The following is a 26,632-nucleotide window of genomic DNA, read 5'->3' on the forward strand; positions in this document are numbered from 1 at the left end:
TTTGCAATCCTTATCAATTTTTATTTATTTCAGTTACTTATAAGTTTGATACATTGGTCCACATCAAAAAGTAGGAATCACCCATTTAGCATTCTGTAGAATGAAACTGTAACATGACTCTTACCAACTAATAAAGGATCTGAAAACCAGACATTAAAATAAAAAATGAATTTTCAACTCAAGCCATTCCCAAAGGTACCACCATAAAGAAATGTGTGTCTGTGTGCATAACTGTAAGAATTCACAATCCCATATACTGATAGATGAGAGTATTTCAGAGTTGGCAGGAACCGAAATGACATTTAGTCCAACCCCCTCATTTTACACAAGGGGAAACTGAGGCCCAAAAAGGTTAGTGACTCCTCCAGTGTGTCACATAGCTAGACATGGTATGAGGTGGAATTAGAACCCCGGTCTCCTGGGTCTAGTCCAAATACTCTGCATGTTTCCTTTCCTAGGTCTTAACCACCTTTTAATAGATCACCAAACTTTCAGAAGAGGTTAAAAAACAGTTTTCTTCTGTCTATGGGAATATTTTCCTAAAACTATGTGTATAAGCATTCCCCCCATTTTAGGACTTTTGTAGATGATAAAAACCTTCATCCAGTAACTATTCAAGATATTTACATCACCTTAAGACATTTACAAGTAGTTCATAATACATAACAATCTAGAGAAGATTTCTACCCATACCGTTAAAGAACTCAGCAAAAAATTTCTATTATACTTTCAGTGCATTTGTTCCACATAAATGAGCAACACAGGCTAACATTTATAAATATGTAAAGTATTTTCAGTGCATATTTCCAAATTTAAAATGGAATGAAATTATTTTAATGCCACTGTAGTAACATAGCAGAGTAAAGGATTTGTGTCACATTTTCACTTAAATATTACCCACTTTGAAAAATGGTTACAAGTACACACAAAATAGAAAACAAATCTTGTCTTTTAATACATTTTAAATACAATATCCACTTTAAACCACACCAAAAGACTTATCTTAATACAATATGAGTGGTTCCCATATTTTTTTTATTAGGGTGGCACAGAAAATAGGTTAATCCATTCGGATCTTCTGATTTGTCATCCTATAAATAATACTATCATATCCAGGATCCATGTTCCACAGGCCATAGGAGATGATGATCACAGCTAAGGCTAAGCCCAGCATTATCCAAAGAATTATGTTGAAGACCACCGCGTAATTTACATTGTATGTATATGCAAGGTTGTATGGATTTCCTGTGTTGCTCTACAGTTAAGTAGGGAAAAAAAGAAATGAATATCAAAAGTTACCTCAATTGCAGTCAGAAAAATTATAACAATATGTTAGGAAGGCACAGCCTGGTGCTGCTAGGAATGTTAGGTCTTAACTCCCAAAGAAATTTCCATTTTCATCTACTACCCTATCTTACATAAATCAAATTTCATATTTGTACTAATTAGGAAGTGATATTAATATAATTTGAAATAGGTTAAAATTGATGATATATCTTCATTCTCCATTTACCAAATATACTTAATTTTACTTAATATTTTAAAACATCAAAGTGAAACAGCGCTATTCCCGCATAATAAAGAAGTCTAGCATCATTAATTAGTAAAAGGATTCTATCACAATTCAGTGAAATGCCTGAGGGATGAACTCATAGCTCACCTTAAAGAAGCAGGAGTAACTAGTAAGGAGATATAGTTTGGAAAGGGAATTTCAGATATAAGGCATCAACCTGAAAGTATTGTTTTTTGTCTGGTTCCCTGAATTGCAAAGACTTTCCTAAGCCAGTAGAAGATATGATTTTTTAACATTTAAATAACTGCAAATTAATAAATAAGAGTGCTCAACCTTGAAATTCTTTTCAGAAGTAAAGTACTTTTATCAGTCAACTCTGAGCTATCTATGAGGGGGTTAATATTTTAATCTCCTTAATTCCACTTCCTAATAGAACTGGACAGGGAGGAGATTGTGGTTGGACATGGATGAGTATATATCTAACTTTATTTAAAAGTCATATACATATTAACAACTCATTTATTTTGAATGACCTACATTACTATTCTTCTAAACAGGTATTTAGAGAATACTAAAGGAATACACTAAGGAAAATAGGTATGTTAAATTATGTTTCCATACTTGAGTCTTAAAAATGAAGAGGTCATATCCAAAGACAGAAATTTCCAAGAAAAAATATACACATTTTCACCATTAATTTTTGGGGGTTTTTTTTGTGAGGCAATTGGGGTTAAGTGACTTGCCCAGGGTCACATAGCTAGTAAGTGTCAAGTGTCTGAGGCCAGGTTTGAACTCAGGTCCTCCTGACTCCAGGGCCAGTGCTCTATCCACTGTGCCATCTAGCTGCCCCTTCACCATTAATTTCTAATATTATAATTACACAGCAATACAGTATGAGCACTACCTAATTGATTCTGAACATTTTCTCTTTCATCCCTGACCCTAATACATTAGGAAAAAATCAATTTACCGTAACAAAATCTGGTTCCAATCAAAAGAAGACCTGGCTCAGAAAATCACTATTCAACAACTATACCAAAATGTGGTTTACAATTTTCTCAGTGGGAGATTAAAAATAACAAATCTTGTATTAATTTAGACTCAATGCATTTAGTGCAATGGCTTCCAAGTGAATTATGATTTGGTTAGGAAAAAAAGTATATCTCTCGATTCTAAAGCAGTATATAAAATGGACTTACATTCTGTTTTGCCTGAAGAATAGATCTTGTCTTTCTCACAAGGGGGGAGTCAAACGACTTTACTGTTACTACTTCCACTACTGCATTCCCACCATAAAGGTCATACATCTCATCTGCAAACTATGAAAGATTACTTATTTTATTATCGAAGTTAAGTAGAAATTTATAAAATAATTTGAGAGTAGAGAGCACTGTGAAGCAAAACTGGTTAGTTACAAGATTGAGATTAGAAAGGGAGAAAAATTATATCAGGTAAAGGGATTAGAGGTCATGATAAGGGTGAAGAAAAGTACAGAAAAGGGAAAGGCACAAGGAAGAGAGAGAATGATAGCTTATGATTAAATATAGGAATATCAAAAGTTTTTGATCACAGAGGTTAAAAACTGGTAGGTAATGATGAGACCCTTTGTGTGGCTGAGGTAGAGTGAAGGCATAAGGCCATGGAATTTAAGGAGATCGAGGAAGTCAGAGGTTAGAGTATTGGAGAAGGCATCAATGTGAGTGATCAAGTCCCTTTGTAGAAGGGCACAAGTCAGGAAAGGGAGGAAGACAGTGATCTGAATACTGACCTCTGAGAAAAGTAGAAGAATGACCTAGGGACCAATGGTAATGACTACCATGGCTTGTATCGAGTAATATATTTTGATAAAGTAAACTTTCAGAGGACAAAGCACTGCTGAGTGATAGTGGCATAAGGAGAGTCTGGATATGTCAATGGGGAGCAAGGAGTATTCCAGCTTCCTTTCCAGTTATTAACAGGTAATAGGAGCACAATAGAGGCTAGGAGAAGGTGCAGCCAGTGCTAGAGAGGATGACTAGAAATGCCATATCATCAGGAAAAGCCAGGTCTCTATTAGTATCAGATAAAAGGATTATGAGAGGAGAAGGTTCAAAATGAAAGAAGTTTGTTCAAACAATCATTTCTCTTTGATATTAACATTTCTGAAGTCTTAGACCCTGAAGGAGTTTTTTCAAGTCTATTTGCATCCATCATCACTACTAAACTAATTGAACTTAATAATCCAGTGAAACAGCGCTATTCCCGCAACCCCGGCCCCCCGAGATTATTTAAAGGCAACAGAATGATGGAAGAAAAAATACTGTCAAAAGGCTAGCAATAGTTCCCCTTCTACCTACTGTAGATCTCTTCCAACATGTTTATTTGCATTATTTGAACAAAGTTTTTTATTTTCTGGTTTTAACTTTGTACATCTCCCTTTTGATATTTTTTTTTAACATTTATACTTTTTTGATTATTTGAGGATTCAAAAATTTTTTAAAACTGGAGGCAGAATTCACTAGTCTTCTCTCTTTGGTTAATATGAATGGTCAAAGGGAACTTTAAGGATCATTTTGCTGCACCTGATAAATGTTATCTTCTCATTATATTAAATGGAGTAAATTATTTTTCTATATTCTTTGACCTACTCATTATCTGCATATTATTTGGTTCCCATTTAAGTCTATTTCTTTTGCTCAAATTTCCCTTACTCAATTTAACCTGTTATAGTTTTCAAAGAATGTTTTTAAACACTTCTGCCTATAATTTTTTTTAATGACCTAGCACAAGATTAGATTTTTGCAAAGGTCCCACATGATAATGAAAAATAAGTATATCCTTTTTTTTTTTTAAGTGAGGCAATTGGGGTTAAGTGACTTGCCCAGGGTCACACAGCTAGTTAAGTGTTGTGTCTGAGGTCGGATTTGAACTCAGGTACTCCTGACTCCAGGGCCGGTGCTCTATCCACTGCGCCATCTAGCTGCCCCACAAATTTTGACATCAAAATTTTTTTTTTTTTTTTTTGGTGAGGCAATTGGGGTTAAGTGACTTGCCCAGAGTCACACAGCTGGTAAGTGTGAAGGGTCTGAGGCCAGATTTAAACTCAGGTACTCCTGAATTCAGGGCCGGTGCTTTATCCACTGCGCCATCTAGCTGCCCAAAAAATAAGCATATTCTTAAGGGTTACCTATTCAGTAATCACTAATGGCTAGCATATCTAATGTTTCCAATGTTCTCCTTCTTGTTTTCAAAATAGTAAATCAAACTGAATTTTGACCAAGAAAGTAAAGGAAAAGTCATTTTTCTAGCAAAAAGCAGCTGAGGAAGACAGACAGGCTGTGGACACTTGGGTGGGGACTGGCTGGGACAATAAAGATCACACAAGATTTAGCAGCCACCACCTAAAAGAATGCAGAATTTGGAACAGGATATTCTAGAAGTCAAAGGATCTAGGATTACAACCAAGAATATCCTATCAAGCAAAACTAAATATAATCCTATTAGGTTAGGAGGCTGCAAGGAGGGAGGGGAGAAAGGGAAAGGACCACTTAGTTCAACCATTCCTGATGAAAAGACCAGAGCTTCATAGAAAATTTGACATTCAAACACAGCACACAAGAGAAGCATAAAAAGATAAATATGAGGGAGGCTCATAAAGGACAAAAAAAGATAAAGCTGTTTACATTTCCACATGCAACACGTTAGACTAGGACTCTTAGAGAGAGCTTAACTGGGAAGACAGAGGGTCTGGGTGTGATTTTATTATGTTGGAATGACCTCAAAAGAAGAATGGAAGAGCAGGGAAAGAGGAATGCATTGGGGGATGAAGAAAAGGAAAAGAAAAAAGATGCGAAAAATTACCTCACATAAATTGGACATGCAAGGAAGAATTTATACAATGAAGAGGGCAGGGAGGGGGAATGGACATCACTTGAACCTCAACCTCATCTAAACTGGTTCATGGAATGAAGAATATACATCCACACAGTTAAGTACAGAAATTAATCTTGCATAACAGGAAAATAAAAGATAATGGGGTTAAGAGAAAGGGGAAGAGGGAAATGAGAGGGAAGACAGATTACGGAAGGTACTGGTCAGAAGTAAAAGATTATTGAGGAGACAGGGTAAAAAAGAGAAGGATAAGAATGAGAAAACAAGATGGAGGGGAAATACAGTTAAAAATCATAACTGTGAATGTGAAAGGGATGAACTCATCCACAAAAGGGAAAAAGATAGAGAATAGCAGAATGGATGAGAAACCAGAATCCAACAATAAGCTGTTTATAAGAAACACACTTAAAACTGAAAAATACATATAGAGTTAAAATAAGGAGATGGAGCAGAAACACCCCAGGACCAGGTGGATCACATTATCTACAGTACTTTAAGAATAAAGTAGTTTCCTTGTTTATTTCTTTTGGTACTGTCTTTTTTTTCTTAGTGCCTCAGTTTTATATATTGGTCAAGTCACCTTTTGTAGAAAGTCAGTAAGGATCTGTGAAGCATCTTTGAATTGCTGAGAATCTTCTCCATAGCGTTTTCCAATTTCATCCAAGCCTGCCAGCTCCAGAGAATACAGGTCAGGAGAATGGTCTTTGGCTAGATGCTTGTGTCGAGACAACTTAGGAAAAGGTTACAGAACAAAGAAAATTGCAAATATACTCACTTAAAATTTTATGTCAATTTAAATTTCATACATAACTTAGCTAGGATGGATTCAACTATACTCAAGATACTTAGCAAGTTCCCAACTAGTTCCTTGAGACTATAAAAAGATGAACATAATAGTATGGTCATGACAAATCAAGAGTTTGATAAAGGAAGTAAGAATTCTTAATTAAATCTAAGGGGAATAATGACAATTCCTAGACATATAATAAATATCCTTTGGTCATTTAAATGGGAATTTCTACTGCCACTGCCAGTTTCCTACATTTAAAAAAAACCTAACATATACAAACAATATGCTAAGTAGATTATTATTTAGCTAAACAAAAAGCTGGACTGATATATTTTTCTGCAATGACATCTGGGTGGAGAAAGACAATATGTAATTTACAGCTTGAGTGTCCCCCTGTAGCAGCACTACTCATGCTCTTGATACATTTTCCCCCAAATTCCTATAACTAAAAATCAGTGGAGATTTGGGAAATAAGAGCAGCTCTCTACTTTGGTCAATTTGAAATCATGACTAAGACAGGAAAAAATGTACCTATGCACAAAAGTAAAAAACAAATCATTAAAAAGCTTTAGAAGCAGATCACTGATTCGGATAAAACATTATGAAACTAATAAAAGTCAATATTAGTTCAAATTGTTATTTATGTTTTATGTGGCTTTTTTTTGGTCTAGACTTGATTTCAGATATAGGAGGTGAGGGTGGGATGGGATATACTTAAACAGATCTATGATTCCACCAGTGTAGGAAATTCCAAGTATGCATATCACTAATGCAGTCACACAATCCCTCTGTAACTTTCAGTCTTAGACAGATTCTTGAGATGAGAAGTCAAATAACCTGCCCATGGTAACAGAGTTAATATGTGTCAAGAAGCAAGACCTGTGACTTCTTTTTTCCCATTCATTCATTCACTCAGAATTTTCCCCAAGTTATATGTAAGAACAAATTTTCACATCGGTTTTTAAAACTCTGTGTTCCACATTCTCTTCCTCCTTCCCTCTTCACTGACCCTTAAGAACTCAAGCAATTCAATGTAAGTTATACATGTGCAGTCATGCAAAACATTTCCACATTCCTAAGACTTCTTAATTGCAGACCTAGCCACCTACCTTTACCTCTATCCACTACACCATACTTGCTGTGTATGTGCATGTGTGTACACACCCAAACACAATTCTCTTGAATATCTCATAAAAGTAGTCTTGTTAAATAGATACACAATATCCCAAAATTCTTGTGCTGCATTAACCTTTAATAACTTCAGAAGTATAAGTGCTACAAACATAAAAAAGTCATTTGAAAGTTTAATTATTTAAATTTCTTTACACTTAAGTTCTGTGAATTCTGAATAAGTTTTTCATTTCAACAAGGTTGCCATTATGTCTTACATGTTTGACAGTTTCCAGATGATACTTTTTCAGACCCATGAATTAGGCTAGGATTTAAAATGCAATCTTGTCTATCACTGAGAAACAGATGATGAAAGTTTTTTACAAAGTTCAAAAATCAACTAGAGTGAGATGTTTTACACAAGATGGTGGTTATGCTGAACTTAATAAGAAATACATTAATATTTTAAAAATTTAAATAACAAGCCTTTCAATTTTGGGTAAGTTTTTATAGTTCTTAGGTTATTAAAGCTTTAAACTGCACTAATACTTTTGGGATATGCACTGTGTGTGTATGTGTATGTGTGTGTGTGTACACATAGGTTTGACAGTCATTCAAGGGAAAAGAACAGGAAAAAGAGAATACTTGGTTATTATACTTCTAATTTTGCCATTAATTTGTGTGAAAACATGAGTAAGATTTGGGGTTTTTGTGGTTGTCATGTTCACATAAGCAGCACCATGGTGTAGTAGTAGTGGGGGAAGATCACTGCTTCAGTCACTCTCCAGGACTAAGTTGTAGAGGGGCTGCCTAGCTGCTTTGCAAACTCCCTATTTGTGTTTAGTTATTATAAGAATCTGGGGAAAATAAAATGTGTCAAACACATGAAAACTGCTGCTGAGGTCAAAACAGTAGTAATGTATAGAGCCTGACTTCACTGCTGAAAATGTAAAACACAAGCTATTTAATTAAGATACACACCTAAAAACATAATTCAGGGCATAGTAGAGAGCTGGTCTCAGAGTCTGGGTTTAAGTTCTACCTCTTGACATATACTGAAACCCAAGTAAAATCACTCTTAACCCTTGTGTCTCAGACAGTTTAGTTCCTAACTGGGAGCTCCCTAGACTGATGAAATCGCAGGTACAGTTAAAAAAATAATACATAAACACATGTATGAATACATAATATGAACAATATATATTTATATAGGTATAATGCATATGCAAATTCTATCCAAACCTATGCTAACTTCAGACATAAAACCAATTAATTGATGAGATTTAAATCACATATTTCAATCAGTGTTCCTACTCATTCACCACCAGTCTTTTAGGGACTTTCTGGAGGAACATGAAGGGGAAAACTAGGCATTTTTAAAAAGTTTTCTTTTAACATTAAAGTTGCCTGCTTACCAAATTAGCAATATCATGTAGAACTTGTAGCTCAGAAAGGAATAGCAAATCAACCTAAAAGACCAAAATAAAATCAGTATTAGTTTTCATTTTAGGAGAAAGTGTGTCAGAAGTTCCTGTTTGCTATTTAATAAGGAAAATAATTTACTGTATACATGTTGCCTCAACCTGCTGTGAATTTTTGTTCTCTAGAACACATTGCAAATTACCAAAATTAATAATATCAGCATAATCAAAGCATGGGTGGAACTGTATAATGATCTTTTACAGAATATATCCCTTAAAGACAAGTTTCAAATGCACAGTAAATATTCTATGTAAAATGAATGTCTTGGGGGCAGCTAGGTGGCACAGTGGAGAAAGCACTGGCCCTGGATTCAGGAGGACCTGAGTTCAAATCCAGCCTCAGACATTTGACACCTGCTAGCTGTGTGACTGGGCAAGTCACTTAATCCTCATTGCCCCACCAAAAAAAGAAAAGAAATGTCTCAAGTATTAATGACCAAAAATCATATCACTTTAAAATACTATTAATCACAAGTGCACCAAGATACCATATGAATGCAAATTTGTTGTCTTATTAAACTATGAGATGCAGTATGTTGTAAAGGAAAGTTGGCATCAGAGGCAGGAACATGTGGGTTCAAAGCTTGCCTCTGACCCATACTAGCTATGTGATCCCAGGACTCTCAATGATTTAGGCAACTTTCTAATAAAATCTATAATTTGCATAGAAGGTGCTAATCTGAATTAGTCAGAAATTTCCTCACCAGAGTTCCCTATAAAAGTGAAATCACAGGTTGTCTATAGCCCTATATTACAATATCCCAAGTCTTTACTCTCCCTTTGCCAATTTTTAATTAATGACATGAAGGATACCAGTCATGTTTAGACCTAAGAGACATGGTATGCACATGTGAATATAATGTGTTTGAGGCTTGAGTCAGATGGCTGGCTGTTTTGGTACATAAGGGTAAGAAGAGGCTGTACTTAGACTGCCTCCAGTGCTGTAATGTCCTGAATGAACTAGAAAAATATGGCAACCAGTGGCAAGGAGAGATGGCTAGCAAGGAGAGATGGCTACTACATCCTCAAACTTTATTTAAAGACAGTTGACAATCATTCATATCTGAATGTGATACTAATTACTATAATCAAAGTTTTGAAGAGAGAATAGGTTTTCTTGTTCATCACCCACATTCCAAGTTATCATCAATTCAGCAATGTAAGGAAGGGAAAAATGAAGAGCACTATTCATTCATTATCTCAGCACCACTTACATCATTGTTCCGGCTCAGAGAGTTAAGGGGCAGAGAGCTAAGAATGGAGTTGTCCTGGAATAGACGATTGCGCAGCTGCCGCAGAGTGACTGAAAGGTCTTCGAATACAGCGTTTGCTTTTCCCACCATATACACTCTCTGAAACAACAACACGTTTAAAGCTCATCCGCACACGACAGACTCACTTTAATAGCAGTCCAAGTAACAGCAGTAGTTTTTAGTTTATAATCAAGTTAGAAAAGATCTTCATTAAACAGATGACAGAAATTTGATTTTTTTCTATATAGACATTACATATGGGTCTCTGTTGAGGATTATCAAGCTTATAATTAAAATAATTTTTGAAAAAATGAAGATAAAAACAAGTTTGAACACAGAAGATAATTTTTGTTTTTAGAAATGTATTACTTACTTCCTCACTAGGAGCCAACTGCAAAACTACAGGTGTTTCCTCAGAAAAAAACGTGTGGATAGAATTTGCAACACTATCAAGACTGAAAGGAACTGCCTAGAATACAAGAATAATACTTTATTTAAAAATTTTTACCAAATGAGAGAAAAATAATGATAAGAATATTAAAAGGCTATTATAATGACCATTGTTTTTTTGAAACTTCTATCTATGTAAGAAAGTACATTATCTGTAAACTCAAGTCTCAAATCACTATTTCTTTAGGAAATCCCATTAACACACAGATTTATCACTAGAAGGGCCTGAGAAGTCAAGTCTGATTCCCTTTTTTTACACATTAGGAAAACTGAGGTTCTGAAAAGGTTAAGTGATGTTCACAGAAGAACATAGCTATTAAGTGTCTGAGGCAGAATATAAATACAGATCATCCTGACTCCAAATTCAGCTGTTCTATTATTCTAATCTATCAACAAGCAACCATCAAAGGATTACTGAATAAATTACTATTCCCTCCCAACCCAGTAGATCAAAAGATCAAAAAAGTTCAAAAGTATATGATCTAGTAGCAAAATATGACATTAATCTCAAATGATCAGTCACTCCCTAATCAAGGTCCAGTAAATTTTATGAGTCCAGTGCAGGACTTCTCTTTACCTGATGACGATTACAACTATGAACTGAAAATCATCTGATCATAGGTCTAGAGCTGAAAGGGGTTATGAGGTCATCTAGCCAACCTCCTCACTCTACAGATGATGTAACTAAGGTCCAGAGAGGTTAAATGATTTGCTCCAGGTCACAGAGCTGGGATTTGAATTCAGGTCCCCTGATTCTGGTATTCTTCAGCAGTCTATAAATTAGATTTTTACAGTTGCCTGAGGTTCAAAGAGGTATCTGACTTCAACATGGTACACAGTAAATATAAAAGAAATTGAATCTCACTGATTAGGTTTTCTATTCTATCTACTATTCAGTTTTGCCTATGTTCAATGTAAACCAAATGAACTTTAATTTTTTTCTAATTCAAGATGCAATATATTTGGGTAATTTTTTAAGGGGAAGGTGAGTGTAAGTATCTTCCAAAAGCATTCAGCTACGACTAGGTTCCTTCAGTCTACCACAACGTCTAAACATTCTGATTTATGTTCCTCTTTAAACTTGCGAATTCACTCTATCATACATTTTTGGCAGATTCTTCTTGAACTCTTTTCCTGAAGCTGGAAAAAATAACTAAACAACATCTACAAAAAAAGTATGGAGGGAAAATTCTATCCAGAGTAACTGGTAGGCAATGACCCGCAAACAACAAAGTAAATGCTTTACCAGCTCTTCTCCCTGACTTATTTAGGGCCTATTCCTTAGAAACAAGGGGAGAATTCTTTCTGTCTATACAATGAAAGGTTATTCTGCCCTTATGACATAATAAGATGCAAGAAGTCTGGATCTCATCAAGTTTATTGATAACCTATGTAATTTTTTCTTTATGAAGAAAAGGGGATAACTTTCTCATTTTAATCAAATAATAAAAACAAACAAGGAAATAGCTATATGCTAAAAAGTTCACACACACACACACAAAACTAAACAAAAATACTTAGTGACCATTCACAAAAAAGAGCACTCAAAAAACATTCTTCTGAAATACTCACGTTCTCAAGAGGGTATGAAACAACACCATTCTTGAGTAATCCCAAACTGTCCACTCCCTTCACTGTCACCAAAACAGTAGCTCGAGGACGATGGAATAAGTTGCCCACAGCAAGGCCAGGCCATGAGAGATCCTAAATATTTAAAAGTATAAAACAAGGCTTAATTTTCAACTTGGGCAAGTTCCCTAAAAAACAAACAAAACCCCCCACAAACACACACACACACAAACCTGGAGTTACTGGGTTAGCAGTGGAATTGAAACTTTCAGATAATCCACAAATTGTATTTAATATAGTGTGTATTCTGATCACACGAGGTCCTCATTTAATAAGGGATATTATTTGAGTTTTATCATTACCTTCCTGTTCCTTGTCCTTCTTCCCTAAAAATTAAAATACTGAGGGGAAAAGAAGGGATAATCTGATCTACAAGGTAAAGAAAAATTTGTGGATAGATATGTTAATAAGGGATTTTCAAATTCTAAATCATAACCTTATTCTCTAAGTGAAAATAGTCTCTTCCCCTTCAAACTGATCTTTTGGTCATTTCCCCCTTCGATAGAAAAGACATGGTAGGAATAGGCTATATTGTATTACTAATAATGATTTGTACATATGAAATAACAGAGAAGGCATACTGGGAAATGTGTATGATTGGAAAGAGACAGCTAATCATGTAATGAGAACTTTTCACTTGCTGTCTAAATTCCCATGAATTTAGACAGCAAGAGAAAAGTCTCCCAATACATTAGGTAGAATTCTATGAACAGAGAATTCATAGGTAGAATTCTATTTATGTGATAACACATAGGGGATAGACTGAAAAGGTATTGGAGTTCCTAAATCAGTGGCAGGAAAACTTCCACTAATAAAACCCCCTCTCACAGTGTTAAATAATAATAAATAAAAAGTAAATAAAATAATAATATCATCCAAATAAATTCTTTCTGGACTAAGAGCCCTGTTAAAAAAGTAAGAGTAAAGATAGCTAATATTGCTTAGAAACGTCAATAATATTTTTAGTAATGTTTTTAGTCAAATTAGAAAATTTATAACCATAAATTTGGCCTTAAAAATCTTAATCCTATGAAAATAGGTCGTTGGTGACACACAACTTTATGGTACAAATACCACCAACACATAGGACAGGAATACAGGTATCACACCCATCATTATATTTTGTAGCCTTCTCATACCTTCCATGCACCTCTATATTGCCCTTTTTTTGTGATACTCATCTTTCATTCTTTGGATTCAGTGATGTTCCATCTCTTGCTGCCATAAAGCAACACTAATAAAATGTTAGTATTGAAAAGCCAGATGGGATGGAATACCACTGTGCTATAAGAAATGAGTAGGTTGGTTTTAGAAAAACATGGAAAGACTTGCATGAAATAATGCAAAGTGAAATGAGCAGAACCAAGAGAACACTGTATACAGTAACAAGAATACTGTTCAAAGAGAAACTGTGAATGATTAAGCTATTCTGAGTAATATGAACATTCAAATCAACTACAAAGGACTCATGAAGGAAAATTCTAACCGCTTTCAGAGAAAGTACTGATACATGGAAATATGTATTGTATGGTTCCACATATGTCTGTATCAAATGTTGGCCTATAATGCAAAGTTGGGAGGGAGAAAACCTGGAACTCAAAATGTAAAAATAAATAAATCAATAAAAAGCAGGATCTTTGCTTTCATGTAAAGCATGGGGTGAGTAAAAAGAGCACAGTAATTTTCTGAAATTGATCTAGCCTGCTCTCTTCCTCCTTTTCAACTCTATACCCAGTTCATTTTCCATCTGTACTATCTCTCCCAGATATAAATACTGTAGGACAAGTTCTCTAAGATTTCCATTCAAATTCATCTTGAAATCTGAGCGAGTCTTTATCCACTTGGTCTTTTCTATGTGAATGGACATGCCAAACTTCTTTGAGTAATTACGTCTCTTTCATGAGGCTCAGCATACATACATTTTTTTGGGGTAATCAACAGTAAGTACAATGAGATCTTAAGTTCTCTTTCTTTCTTTCTTTCTTTCTTTCTTTCTTTCTTTCTTCTTCTTCTTTTTTTTTTTTTTTTGCAGAGCAATGAGGGTTAAGTGACTTGGCCAGGGTTACACAGCTAGTAAGTGTCAAGTGTCTGAGGCCAAATTTGAACTCAAGTCCTCATGTTTGTTGTCCATCTTCCACTTCTGCTCTTCAATATCTTATTTAAATAATTCAAGGTTAAATATTTTTCATTGTACACTATATATTTCCTTTTCCCCCCTTCTTTCTAAATTCTGATTTTAGTTCTGACAAACCAGTAGGTCTGATTGCACTCGGATGCTGCCTCAGGAATAAATCCCACACTACCAATAAGTATTTTCCTGTCTGTTAATCAAATACATATGTATGTAGTAACTATATTAAGACCAAACATCATTCCCTAATGAACAAATGAACAAAAAATAAGAAGTTTTAAAAAGAATTACAAATTATTAACAACCATCTGAAAGACTGATTTCACTTCAAATCCAGTGAATTAGAAAAGATGGTAAGATGGAAATAGTCAATGTTCTAAGGGCTTCAGACAAATAAGCACAGCAATGATCAATTAATCCATCACTAATACTGGAAAATCAAATCAAATAGCAAGGCCTATTAATATTAAGTCAGATATAACTTTAAAACAAAACCAATTAAAAGTACTTTCAATCGCAATATTTATCAAGCATATTACATGAGCAAGGCATTGGCTATACAAAGACAAAAACAAAACAGCTATAATTATTAGTAATTTTGAAAATTAATTTCAACATCTATAATTTACCAATTATTCCATGTCTCATTCCCTTTTCTTTGTAGATGTAGCCTTTTATAGACTAAGACCTAAAATAATATTTGACAACAAAACCAAACTAAGTTTTCCAGAATCTCCTTCACAACTTACAAAGTAATATTCCTAAGTATATAATCTGAACTGAAGCCATATAATCATTTGCCAATGGACTGATTTTGGTAAAAACCAACAAAAGTGATTCTAAATAGTTTCAAATATTACTTAAGATACACATACTTCTTCCACAGAAAAGCCCATGGATAATGCAGCCACGTCTGGAATTCGATCTCCAGGTATTGGCCATTTTCCATCCCGGAAAACAACAGATTCTGGTGATCTTAACACACTGAACTCATTCCCCAATACACCTAAAAAAGAAACACAAAAGGTTAATTTAATCATAGTTTAAGTACAAGCAAATTACCTACCTCTACTTTGAAAGGTAAACTGAAGTGGACAACTTATGATAAAATTACATAAGGATATAAAGTTCAAACAGGTGGGCAGATGTGGATTAACTGCAATCTGTATTACTGGAGGAAGTACCCACAGATTGATGAGATTACAGACCCTTTGGGGTATTGGAAAGAATCCAGAAAAGTGTTCATTATGCTCAAATTTTCCACATTCTCAAAATGTCTTCACAATGCTTAAGCCCTACTACTATCCCTATACTAAAATTATCAGTCATCTCCCACATACCTCCTCCTCTTCCCTTCTCCTGCGGAGCCCAAGTCAACCATGAGATCTGGCTTGTTGATACTCTACTCTGTGTGCTTTACAGCAACCATTTTTCTTCTTTTCCTAGATTCCCTAACAACTGCATCCTCTAAAGGGGAAGAATACAGGTTTTCTTGATTTACCTCCTCCTCCCTTTCCCCAGGTGTTCCAAAGCAGCACACTATTATGTATGTATTTTAAAGATATGTTACAAAGCACCACAGAGGAAACAAACATATGGGGTAAGGATCAAAAGGTAGACGTGTCTAGGAGTATATTCTCTAAAAACAAAAGGTTCAATGTAGGAAAAGGGTATTTCGGAGTAGGATATTTTCCTCAGGGAAAGGAGAACTATGTGGTACACGTGTATACAAACACAATGTGTGTGTGTTCAATTTTTTTGGACTTGACTTGTGATTTCAATGGCATATGGATCTTCTGGAAGGTAACAATTTTACTACCAATGCATGTTTGTTCCCAGAAACTTATGAGACCTAAAGAGTAGCCATGATCACTGAGCAGTTAAGTGACTTGAATGCAGGTTTTCCTCATTCTGATAGCTCTTTAATCTAGACTTATATCAACTTTTTTCAGTTTAAAAATTATGTTAAAATAACATAAATTGAAGTATTGAGAGGAACTGCCCAGACTACAAAGCTACAAACAGCCAAGGATCATTTTCAGGCTCCTGCTACATGAAAAGTGGTTTCTAGTCCATAGAAAGTCTAGCCATGCTTGGTATGACAGAAGCAAACTTAAAAAAAAAAAACATGTTAATAAAGCTAGAATAAATAGTAAATGAATTGTGGTGGTACCAACAGTAAACATAAAACCTCCGAATGGTTTTTATGCTAACAGAAAGTGGCATAAATCTAAATATATCACACTCACTAAAGCAAGAATTTCTAGAATTTTTCTGAATATAAGACTTTAAGAACTAAGTAGTAGGAGCAAAAGATCAATGAAAATATATATTTGGTACTTACTAAATAGAAAGAATGATTAAAGGGATATATGAGTAGGAGGACTTTCGTACTTATTCATCACTTTAGTGTTACAGCTGTTATAAAATACCTCACCTCAGTTTTGCAGATATATCCAATTAACTTTTAGACCTACAAAGTTCTGACCATACTTAAGAATAACATATGAAATGATAGTATAAAAATAAATACTAATAATAGTATTAGAAATAGGTCACAATTTCCATTTTTATTTAAAATTTATCTGCAATTTCTTCTAGGCTTAGTCTAATTTCTTTTCATTAGTTCTACCTGGTTTGTCTGTGGTCATGATTTCAACAGAAATCCATTGAAAATTCAATCACATAAGGACAACCTTGTTCAACTTAGTATCAGTAAGTGGAAGAAGAATGTATATCACCTGTATCAACTACAGATGGACAGACAGCCCACTGAAATAAATCATTCATCAGTGCATGTCTTGACAGGTACCACAAACGGAAAATGAACTAAACTCAGGGTTTAATAGGAAGAGGCAAATAAGCTAGATAATGATAATGACGATGATGGTGATGATAATTATAGCTAACATTTGTATAGCACTTATATGTGTCATGCACTTTGGTAAGAGCTTCACTTTTATAGTTGTATGATGTTTTCAAAGATCCCTAGTTGGTCACTAACTCAAAAACCCATCTTTTTTGCATCAATAGCTTCCTAATGATGGTATCTATATGTAGATGGCTATATGGTACTTAAAAAAACAATGGAAAGGTGGCAGGTCTAAATAAGACATTACATATTGCCTACTATTCCTTGTTCCTAAGGAAATGGTATAAATGACTTCACAAGGATATATATAACCAGAAAAGGTGGTAGGCTAGTTTCCAGAGTGAGTGCTATACAGGTGTTCAAAAAATTATTAAAAGTAGCAGCAGAAAATTGCTAGTGCATTGGCCAGATCAGCTATGTAAAATTAACAGAAAGATACCCGTAAGATTGCAATCTATGTATTAATGGAGAAATTACACATCTTAGCCAAACCACATTTCTACTCAAGTATCCATTAATCTAATGGTGTTTTGTTCACTGAGAATCTGCTTTTCTAAAAAATTTCAACTCCATGACTGACTGCCTAATCTAGCATATTCCTTCATGACATAATGTAATGAAATGGATTTCACTCTGCAAAACATGTTGCTCAGTATATGTTAATTAGTAAATCACACTAGCAACTGAGGCAGGTAGGTGATACAGTGAATAGAGTACTAGGTCTGGAATAAGGAAGACCTGAGTTCAAACTCAGCCTCAAACATGCACTAGTTGTATAACCTTGGCCAAGTCACTTAACTCCTGTTTGCTTCAGTTTCCTCAATTATAAAAATGGAATAATAATAGCACGTACCTCCCAGAGTTGTTGTGATCATCAAATAAGATAATATTTGTAAAGTGCTTAGTACAGTGCCTGGCATACAGTAGATATATAAATGCTAGCTATTATTACTGGTAAGAACATATCAGAAGGAACTTGTCCTATAGAGTTAATGTTTATGCTTCATTATGTTTCTTCCAAAGGTTATTCTGAATTAAGTCTTATATTTGAAATTTGAAATTAAGCATTGAAATATTATATATATTATTACAAGTTTAAGTATAACAAAAAGTTTCTTTTCCCAAATTTCCAACTAGACTGAAAAATTCAGGGTAGAAATATAGGAGAGACCAACAGCTAGCTATCAAGCTGTACTAGTCAGTTGACATATTAAATGAAATTGTTTTTATTTTCTTGAAAACTTGGTATTATTTTTTTCAATGATCACTTCAAGGCAACATACAACTTATTTAATAAAAGTTCTTCACAATGAACTACTCTTCCAAAGCAAACAGAAATTTAGAACTCCAAGGAACTTTTCAAGGAACTTTTCTTAGATAGTTATCTAGTCCTGTATTTTACAGATTGAAAAAAATACAGACCAAAAAAATTAAGTTACTTGACTGAAAGTAAAAGAGCCAGGATTCAAAACCATGTCTTCTGATAGCAAATCTAGCTCTTCCAAATGCAACAATTTATCATATTGGTATGACTCCATCTACTAGCATGTAAAAGAGTGTTAAGATGTCTGTTTTATTAATGGGAACATAATATTCTGAGTAAATAACAATCTTCATACAGTCAAGGAAGAAATAATGCCACCACATTGTTCCCTGGCAGCAAATAGATAATCCTTCATTAATACATTTGGAAGAAAAAAAATGCCCATTTTAAGAGATGATTTTTTAAAATATAGATTCAAATTAGACAATAGAGAGAAATAACGTCTATTTTGTGCTGAAAATAAATTATGATTACTCTATGTGTAAAGATATTAGTTCTAAATATTTGCTAGCTATTAAAAGCATACCTTCCCTATTTTTTTTTCCTAACAACTGGCATTTGATTAAGTTTCAAAAACTACCTTTCAGACTTTTTTCAAAGAATCACAAAATTTCAGAATGGGAAGGAACCTCAGAGGTCATACCTACTCCAACCCAGAGCTACAACATTCCCTAAAGGTGTCATCCAGTCTTTGTCTGAAGGCCTTTTACGAGGGGGAATCTACTGCTTCTCAAGAGCAACTCATTTCATTTTTGCATAGTTCTAATTGTTAGGAAATTTTTCCTGACATCAAGCCTAAATTTGTCTCTTTTTGGAGACAAATATACCTATACATCCTTTGCTCCTTTCTATGGCCAAGCAGAATAAGTCTAATTTCTTTGAAAGGTTACAGACCTTTAAATATCCAAAAACAATTAGCACATGCTTGAGTTTTCTCTCTTCCAGACTAAACATCCCCTATTCCTTCAACTTACTGCCATGTAACATGAACATGAGGCCCTCTTCTGGATGCTCCCCAGCTTAAAACCATTCCCCCAAATCTGGTACCAAAAATTGGACTACAACCTCCCCAGGACTGGCCAATATACCTCTCTTTATGCTGCTTAAGCTCCTCATCATTAGTTTTCTTGGCTGCCAAAGTACACTACTGACTCAAACTAAGCTTACAATTCATTAAAACCACAAGTTTTTTTTCCCCCAATGAACAGCATGCTGCCTAACCATCTCTCCCCCATATTTTACTAGAAAAGTTGATTTTTAAAAAAAGTGTTAGATTTGCATTTATTCTTTTTTTTTTTTTTTGGTGGGGCAATGGGGGTTAAGTGACTTGCCTAGGGTCACACAGCTAGTGTCAAGTGTCCGAGGCCAGATTTGAACTCAGGTACTCCTGAATCCAGGGCCAGTGCTTTATCCACTGTGCTATCTAGCCGCCCCTGCATTTATTCTTATTAAATTTCATCTTACTCAATTTGACCAATTTGTTCTAGCCGGTTATAATAGTACTGCCATCTAGTATCTCTCAGCTTTGTGTAATTTGCAAATGTGATAATAAGCATGCTATCTGTGCATTCACTTTCCAAGTTACTGATAAAAATGTTAATTACCGCTACACTAAGGACATCTATCAGTGATGATAAAAAACTAAAATTTTCTTCTTTGGGGCCGAACCTTTCAACTAGTTCTAAATCCACCTAACTATAGTATTGCCTAAGACACATCTCTCTATCTTTCCATAAAAATAACACGAAATGATAAAATAGGTGAGGGGGGAACCAAGATGGCAGAGTAGCAGGAAGCAGTGCCACTAGCTTCCCAGCTGACTGACAATGGCAGAAACCACTGACACCAACAGTCTACGGTGGCTCAGATCCAAACCCAGGTTACTTGCAGAGCTCAGACCATGGAGGTAGCAATCAAATTTTGCCTTGGATCAAACCATTTGGGGAGTCTTGAAGTTTGCAGGTCCCTAGCCTGAGCTAAATATTGGAATAACACAACACTCAATACCCCCAAGAAAGCAACAAGAGGACTAGCCCAGATTTTCCCCCCAGAATAGAACAGAGCCCAGTCCTAACATCAAATCTGTAGTCAGGAAGTGGGCTGGAAGAATGAGCAAACAACAAAAAGAATCCTACCATACATAACAAGCTATTATAATGACAGCAATATTCAAAACACAAACCTAAAAGAATATCTTACAAGCAAAGCTTCAAAGAAAGACAGCTTGGGAACAAAAGAATAACATCAGATAATATTTGTAAACCACTTAGCACTGTCCTTGGCACATAATAGAAATAAAATGCTTTTGTATAATAACCTATAGATTGCTTGCCATTTTGGGAGGGGGGAAGGGAGAGAGAGAGAAAAATTTGGAACTCAAAATCTTTCAAAAAACCAATGTTGAAAATTGTCTTTAACATGTAACTGGAAAAAAATTTAAATGCCCTCCCCCCTGCAACCCGGTAAAATTTAGGTGATCACTGACAGTTAAGGCTCCCTAACTTGGGATGAACCTCTCAAGGCTGTCAGTCAATAAACAGTTTGTCAATAAATATTTATGAAGCAGTTATTATGTGCACTATGTTGAGTTCAGGGGATACAAAATAAGGCAAAAGACAGTCTCTGACCTGGAGGAGCTTACAATTAATCCAGGGCGACAATAAGCAAACAAGCTACATACAGGATAAACAGGAAGTAATTAAGAGGGAAGGTACTTTATTAAAGGTGATTGGAAAAGGCTTCCTATAGAAGACAGAATTTTAGCTGAGGCTTGAAGCCAATAGGTAGAGATGAGCAGCAAGAACATTCCAGGCAGGGAGGAGGGCCAGAGAAAATACTTGGAGCTGAGGTATGGTTTGTCTTGTTCCAGGAACAACATGGAAGCCAGTATTAATGGATTAGGTAGGAGGGAGCAAGGTCTAAGAAGACTGACAAGGTAGAGAAAGCTAGGCTCTGGGTGAACACCAAACAGAGAAATTTGTATTTGATCCTGAAGGCAATAGGGAAGCTAGTAAGGGGGTTGGGGGGTGGGGGGAGAAGAAGCCACGGTTGGGCTATACCTTTGGAAAATCACTTTGACTGAATGGAGGATGGACTGGAATGGGCAAAGCCTTATGGCAGGCTGACCCACCAGCAGGCTACTGCACTAGTCCAGAAGTGAGGTAATGAGGGCCTGCACCAGAGTGGTAGTAATATCAGAGTTAGAGAAGGAGGTGTATTCAAGAAATGTTGCAAAGTTGATTTCAACAGGTCTTGGCAACAATTGAAGATACCCCCTAGTTGAGTCTGAGGGACTGGGAAGATGGTGTTGCCCTCTACAGAAATGAGAAAAGTAGAGGTGGGGGAAGGTTTTGGGGGAAAGATAATTCAGTTTTGGACATAGTAAGTTTAAGATGTCTACTGAAGGGGCAGCTAGATGGCGCAGTGGATAGAGAACGGGCCCTGGAGCCAGGAGTACCTGAGTTCAAATCCGGCCTCAGACACTTAACACTTACTAGCTGTGTGACCCTGGGCAAGTCACTTAACCCCAATTGCCTCACCAAAAACCAAAACCAAAACAAAAGAAAAGGCTGGAGCAGGATAGGTAAATTTGAGAATCTTCAACACAGAGATAATTAAAACCATGGGAGCTAATGAGATCACCAAGTGAAGTAGTATAAAGGGTAAAGAGGGCATGAGACAGAACCCTGAGGGACACTTATGGTTAGACAGTTATCTGGAGGAGGATGCAGCAAGAGGCAGAGGAATGGTCAGATGGATACCAGGAGAGAATGTGGTCTTGAAAATCCAGAGGCAAGGGGAGTATCAAGAAGCAGAGTGATTATGTCAAAGGTTATAGAAGTCAAGGAGAATGAAGATTAAGAAAAATTCAAAAAGCCCACTGGTTTTGGCAATTAATAGATCACTGGTAACTCTGAAGAGAATAGTTTCCCTGGAGTGATAAGGATTGGGGGGGGGAGGGGAAAGGGGAGTGGAGATACCTAGAGAAAACAGCCTTTTCAAGAAATTTAGCCATAAAGGGCAGAATGGATATGGGAAGGTGGTTGGCAGGATGGAAAGATCAGAGTGGCTTTTGAGAATACGGCCCTTTTCACTGCATTATACCTTCTTGCTTTTGCATGGGGTCCCCTTTTTTCTATTCATATATTGCTTGTTTCACTCTCCTGCTCAAACACTGGTGGTTCCTTATTACCTACCTCTAAGATGATAAAATCTTGTTTGGCATTTAAAGCCCTAAAAAACCTGACTCCAACCTACCTTTTCAGCTTTATTATACCTTACTTCACTTCACATACTCTTATGAGTTAGCCAAATTGGCCACATAGCTACTCCTGACACATATTTCACCCAAAGACTATTTCCTATGACTGGAAAACATTTCCTCCCCAACTTCATCTCTTAGAACTCTTCAGAGCTCAGGTCAAATGCCACCTTCTATATGAGGACTGCTGATTCTCTAAATTCCCCAACCCTTCTATTTTATTTACTATATGTTACTTATCTGTGTACATTATCCCATTCAACAGATAAACTTATCGGTTCCATTTCTGTCTTTGTATTATCAGCACCTAGCACACTACCTAGCTTGCTGACAGTCTGGGTTTTTAACACTTCTGACACTATTCTTAAAACACCACAGAATGCTTTTGCATTCATCCTATTACCTGTTTTTGATTCCAACTCTTGTCGATGTTTCTCAAAAAGTTAAGTTAATTAGAGAGTTCCCAGGGCATCCATTTATGGTCTCTTTAGACAACTCCATTTTTTAAATAGTCTTTTCTTCCTAGATACATTAGGACCATATATCTATCCACAACACCCTTAGATAATACTATGGCAAAAGTATGGTACTTCTCCTGGATCTTTACCAATGGCAGAGAAAGGAAAATGGACAAGTGCTTTGCACTTAGTAAGTGCTTAATAAATGCTTTTTCTTCATTACTATGTACACCATTATTTTAGTGTCTTTCTTTTCACTGTAATTTCCATCATATAGGCAGCAACCAGGGCAAGAGAGAAAACATATCAAAAAGAATTTCTCTTACCTACCTTTAACCACTCTTGGAATACCACAAGAAGCAGTAGAGAGAATTACATGATGTCATGAACAGATAATACCCACAAATGTCCATCTTGATTACTTTGTCTTTTTATCTTTTCTCTATCATTACCAACTTTTATACCTTCCCAAGGGGAACATCCCCATAACTAGATTTCAGGATCAAATCCTTCCTGTTGTTACCACAACTGCTCCTAGAAGCTTATTCTGGTTCTTATGTGTAACACAGAAGATCTTCAGGGCCCAAAATTTCAATTTTTAAAAATTCTTAGAAACAAAGAATCTCATGGTTGAAAGGGACCTTATTAATTATTAAATCTAATTTCCTACCCAAAGTGGAATTCCCTTCTGTTATATTACTGACTACTTTTGGATACATCTAGTGATAGGGAACTCAGTACTTAACAAGATGTTGTTCCATTGTTACGAGAGCTACAATTGCTATAAAGTGTCATTTCTATTTCTATTCTATTTCTATAAACTGAAATCCAGCTTGGTAATTTTCATCTATCATGTCCTAATTATGACCTTTAAAGCAACACCAAACTCATCTAATCCTTCTTCCACATATCTAAAAGATGACAACTCTATGATATCTCCTTATCTCTCTTCTTCAGACCAAAGAATCTAGTTCTTTCAACCATGCCTCATCTGAACTCTATCCTGTTAGAAAGTACTAGAAGAAAATATCTACTTATTTTTTTCTCAAACAAGGAAGTGGGCCTCCTTAAAGATATTTCTCACTAAAACACATTCAGTTACTGGGGAAAACAGTATGATTTAATGTCAGCTGACAAGCACAAAAAAGGCAAAAGTTGATTACACCAGGTTCTCGGCCTGTGTGTGCCGGATTAAACAAGCAAGAAAATACCAATGGTTTCACAAAATGTATATACAAAACATAATCTTACCTTAGGCAAGAAAATAACCTAAGCCAAATTCCTCATACTACAAAAATATAGTACTAGGGGCAGCTAGGTGGTGCAGTGGATAGAGCACCGGCCCTGGAGTCAGGGAGTACCTGAGTTCAAATCGGGCCTCAGACACTTAACACTTACTAGCTGTGTGACCCTAGGCAAGTCACTTAACCCCAATTGCCTCACTAAAAAAAAAAATACAGTACTCACCATACTACTTGAATTAGAACATAGAATTAAGGAGGGAGCATTAAAATTCCATTAGCCAGAGGACAGTGTGGTAGAAAGATCACACAGGATCCCATGAAAGAGCTTCTCTGCCATTTATACCTGTGTGACCTTGGGCAAATGACTTTTAACTTTCCAGGTCTCAGTTCCCTCATCTATAATATGAAGGTATCTAAGAAGATCTATTCAGATAGCTTCAAATTCTAAATTTATGGAACACGTCTAAAGTCCATTTCAATCTTATTTAGACACTTGCAATTTCAAAATAAATATATCTTTCTGAATTAAAAAAAGCAATACAAAAATCTGTAATTTTATTAAAAATCCAAGTCTGGGGAGAAAAAATAAGGTCTCCATAACTAGTGTCAGACTGCTGGTGTTTTCCTTACCAACACAGAACTCTATATTTGAAAAAAACGTCACTAGAGCTCTCCTGCAGAGGCCAAGACATAAGGCAATCTCTTCCCTTCTGAAGAAAGCATGTTACCTGCCATGCTGTGCAAACTGCACTGAAAAATGGGGATTTACTGAATTTCACAGGATCACATTAAGAGTTATTAACAATTTAAGCCACGTACAGTTTCCATTGTAATTCAATCGTAATATGGGCAGTTTGATTAAACCTGTACATATCTTCTACATACATTATTTACATGCTGTTTCCCTAATTAGAATGTATTCTCTTGGACAGGAACTCTTAAAAGTCTTTGTCTCCCCAAAGCTTAGTGATTGACACTGGCTGACTGACAGGTCTCCCTGCAGGTCTAAAGCAAAGCTAAGAGAGGCGAGAAGCCGACCTCTCTGCCCTAACAGGCAGGGATCGAGGCGACGGGTTGAATGGACAATTCTCCCATGGGGGCGGGAGGGGGGCTACATATTTGCATTTTTTAGGAGCTGCCTAATTAAACAGCAGCAAGCAGTTCCTCTCCTCAAGCCATTAGGCAACATCCCAATGCCCTTCCCCCCTTCTCCAGGTAAGCTGCGGGCACCCCCAGCCCCGGATGGAGATATGGCTTCCACTGCAGGATCGTCATTGTAAGTCGTCGTCACCTCCTCCTTCCCAGAACCCACGCAGTGGGATATGAAAGTGAGGCTGGCGATGGGGGGGGAGTGGGGAGGTGGGATATAAATCTCGGCGCTGGAATCGAGGCTGGGGACGTGGGCGGGGGGGGGGGAGGAATGGGATATGAAATCGAGGCTGAGGACGAAGGGAGGATCTGGAATCGAAGCTAGGGACCAAGGGGGGGAGGGGGCGGCTGGGGACCAGGACCAGAGGGGGCGTGGCATATGAAAGCGAGGCTGGGGACGGGAGGGGCGAATGGTGGGGGTGCCCGGCGGTTGGAAGCGGCTCCGACAAGGTCACGAGACCGTCGTCAGGTTTTTCTCTTCCCCCACTCCTACCTTAGACCCCTCCCAGCGATGACAGCACTGCGGCACCAGAACGCAGGGCCACTTCCCACTTTTCCCCCAACCGAAAGACCAGTGGATTCCCCGCCCCACCCCCACCCCCGGCTCTTCCTCCGACACAGTTCACCCCATCCGGCCTCCGCAGGTTCCTCTATCTGTCTACAAGGTCTTCACACCCACGTTCTTTCATTCCCCGCTCCCCCCCCACCCCAATCCCTCGCCTCTTCCCCTCACGCTCCATCTATACAACTATCCCCCTTTCTCTGTCTACTCGGTTCTTCCCCCGCCCCCTCTCCCCATTCGTTCCCGTGTCTGCGTAGGCCCGGACATCCAGAGGCACGGTGTGGCCAGGAGCACCCTCAGGTTCCCCACAACGACCCGGGGCTCCTTACCGGGAAGGAGCAAAGCCAGAAGGGCGAACGCAGCCATGGTCACAAGCCCGCAGCAGCGGCAGCAACAGCGCAAGCAGTCACCACAGCCGCAGCCTCCGAGCCGAAGAGGAAAGGGGAATGACGTTTCCTAGACCCCGCCCCCCGCTTTTCACCGCATTTTCCCCTCCTCGCGCAGCCCCCCAGCTGATTCCGCCACCACCCTCTCC

At 36.8% G+C, this 26,632-nt stretch overlaps 1 protein-coding gene across 1 annotated transcript; it reads right to left on the reverse strand.

Annotated features, from left to right (window-relative positions):
• On the reverse strand, positions 1-26,583 carry ATP6AP2 (ATPase H+ transporting accessory protein 2). The gene is made up of 9 exons (XM_043993255.1): positions 26,427-26,583; positions 15,103-15,233; positions 12,040-12,171; positions 10,391-10,486; positions 9,979-10,116; positions 8,699-8,752; positions 5,964-6,113; positions 2,713-2,832; positions 1-1,255 (listed from the first exon to the last, which is right to left on the reverse strand). Exons 1-9 carry the CDS (start codon positions 26,461-26,463, stop codon positions 1,061-1,063), a joined length of 1,053 nt encoding a protein of 350 aa, XP_043849190.1. The 5' UTR covers positions 26,464-26,583; the 3' UTR covers positions 1-1,060.
• Positions 26,584-26,632: the final 49 nt, after the last annotated feature.

Source organism: Dromiciops gliroides, chromosome 3 (assembly GCF_019393635.1).
Source record: "Dromiciops gliroides isolate mDroGli1 chromosome 3, mDroGli1.pri, whole genome shotgun sequence".
Lineage (NCBI taxonomy): Eukaryota > Metazoa > Chordata > Mammalia > Microbiotheria > Microbiotheriidae > Dromiciops > Dromiciops gliroides.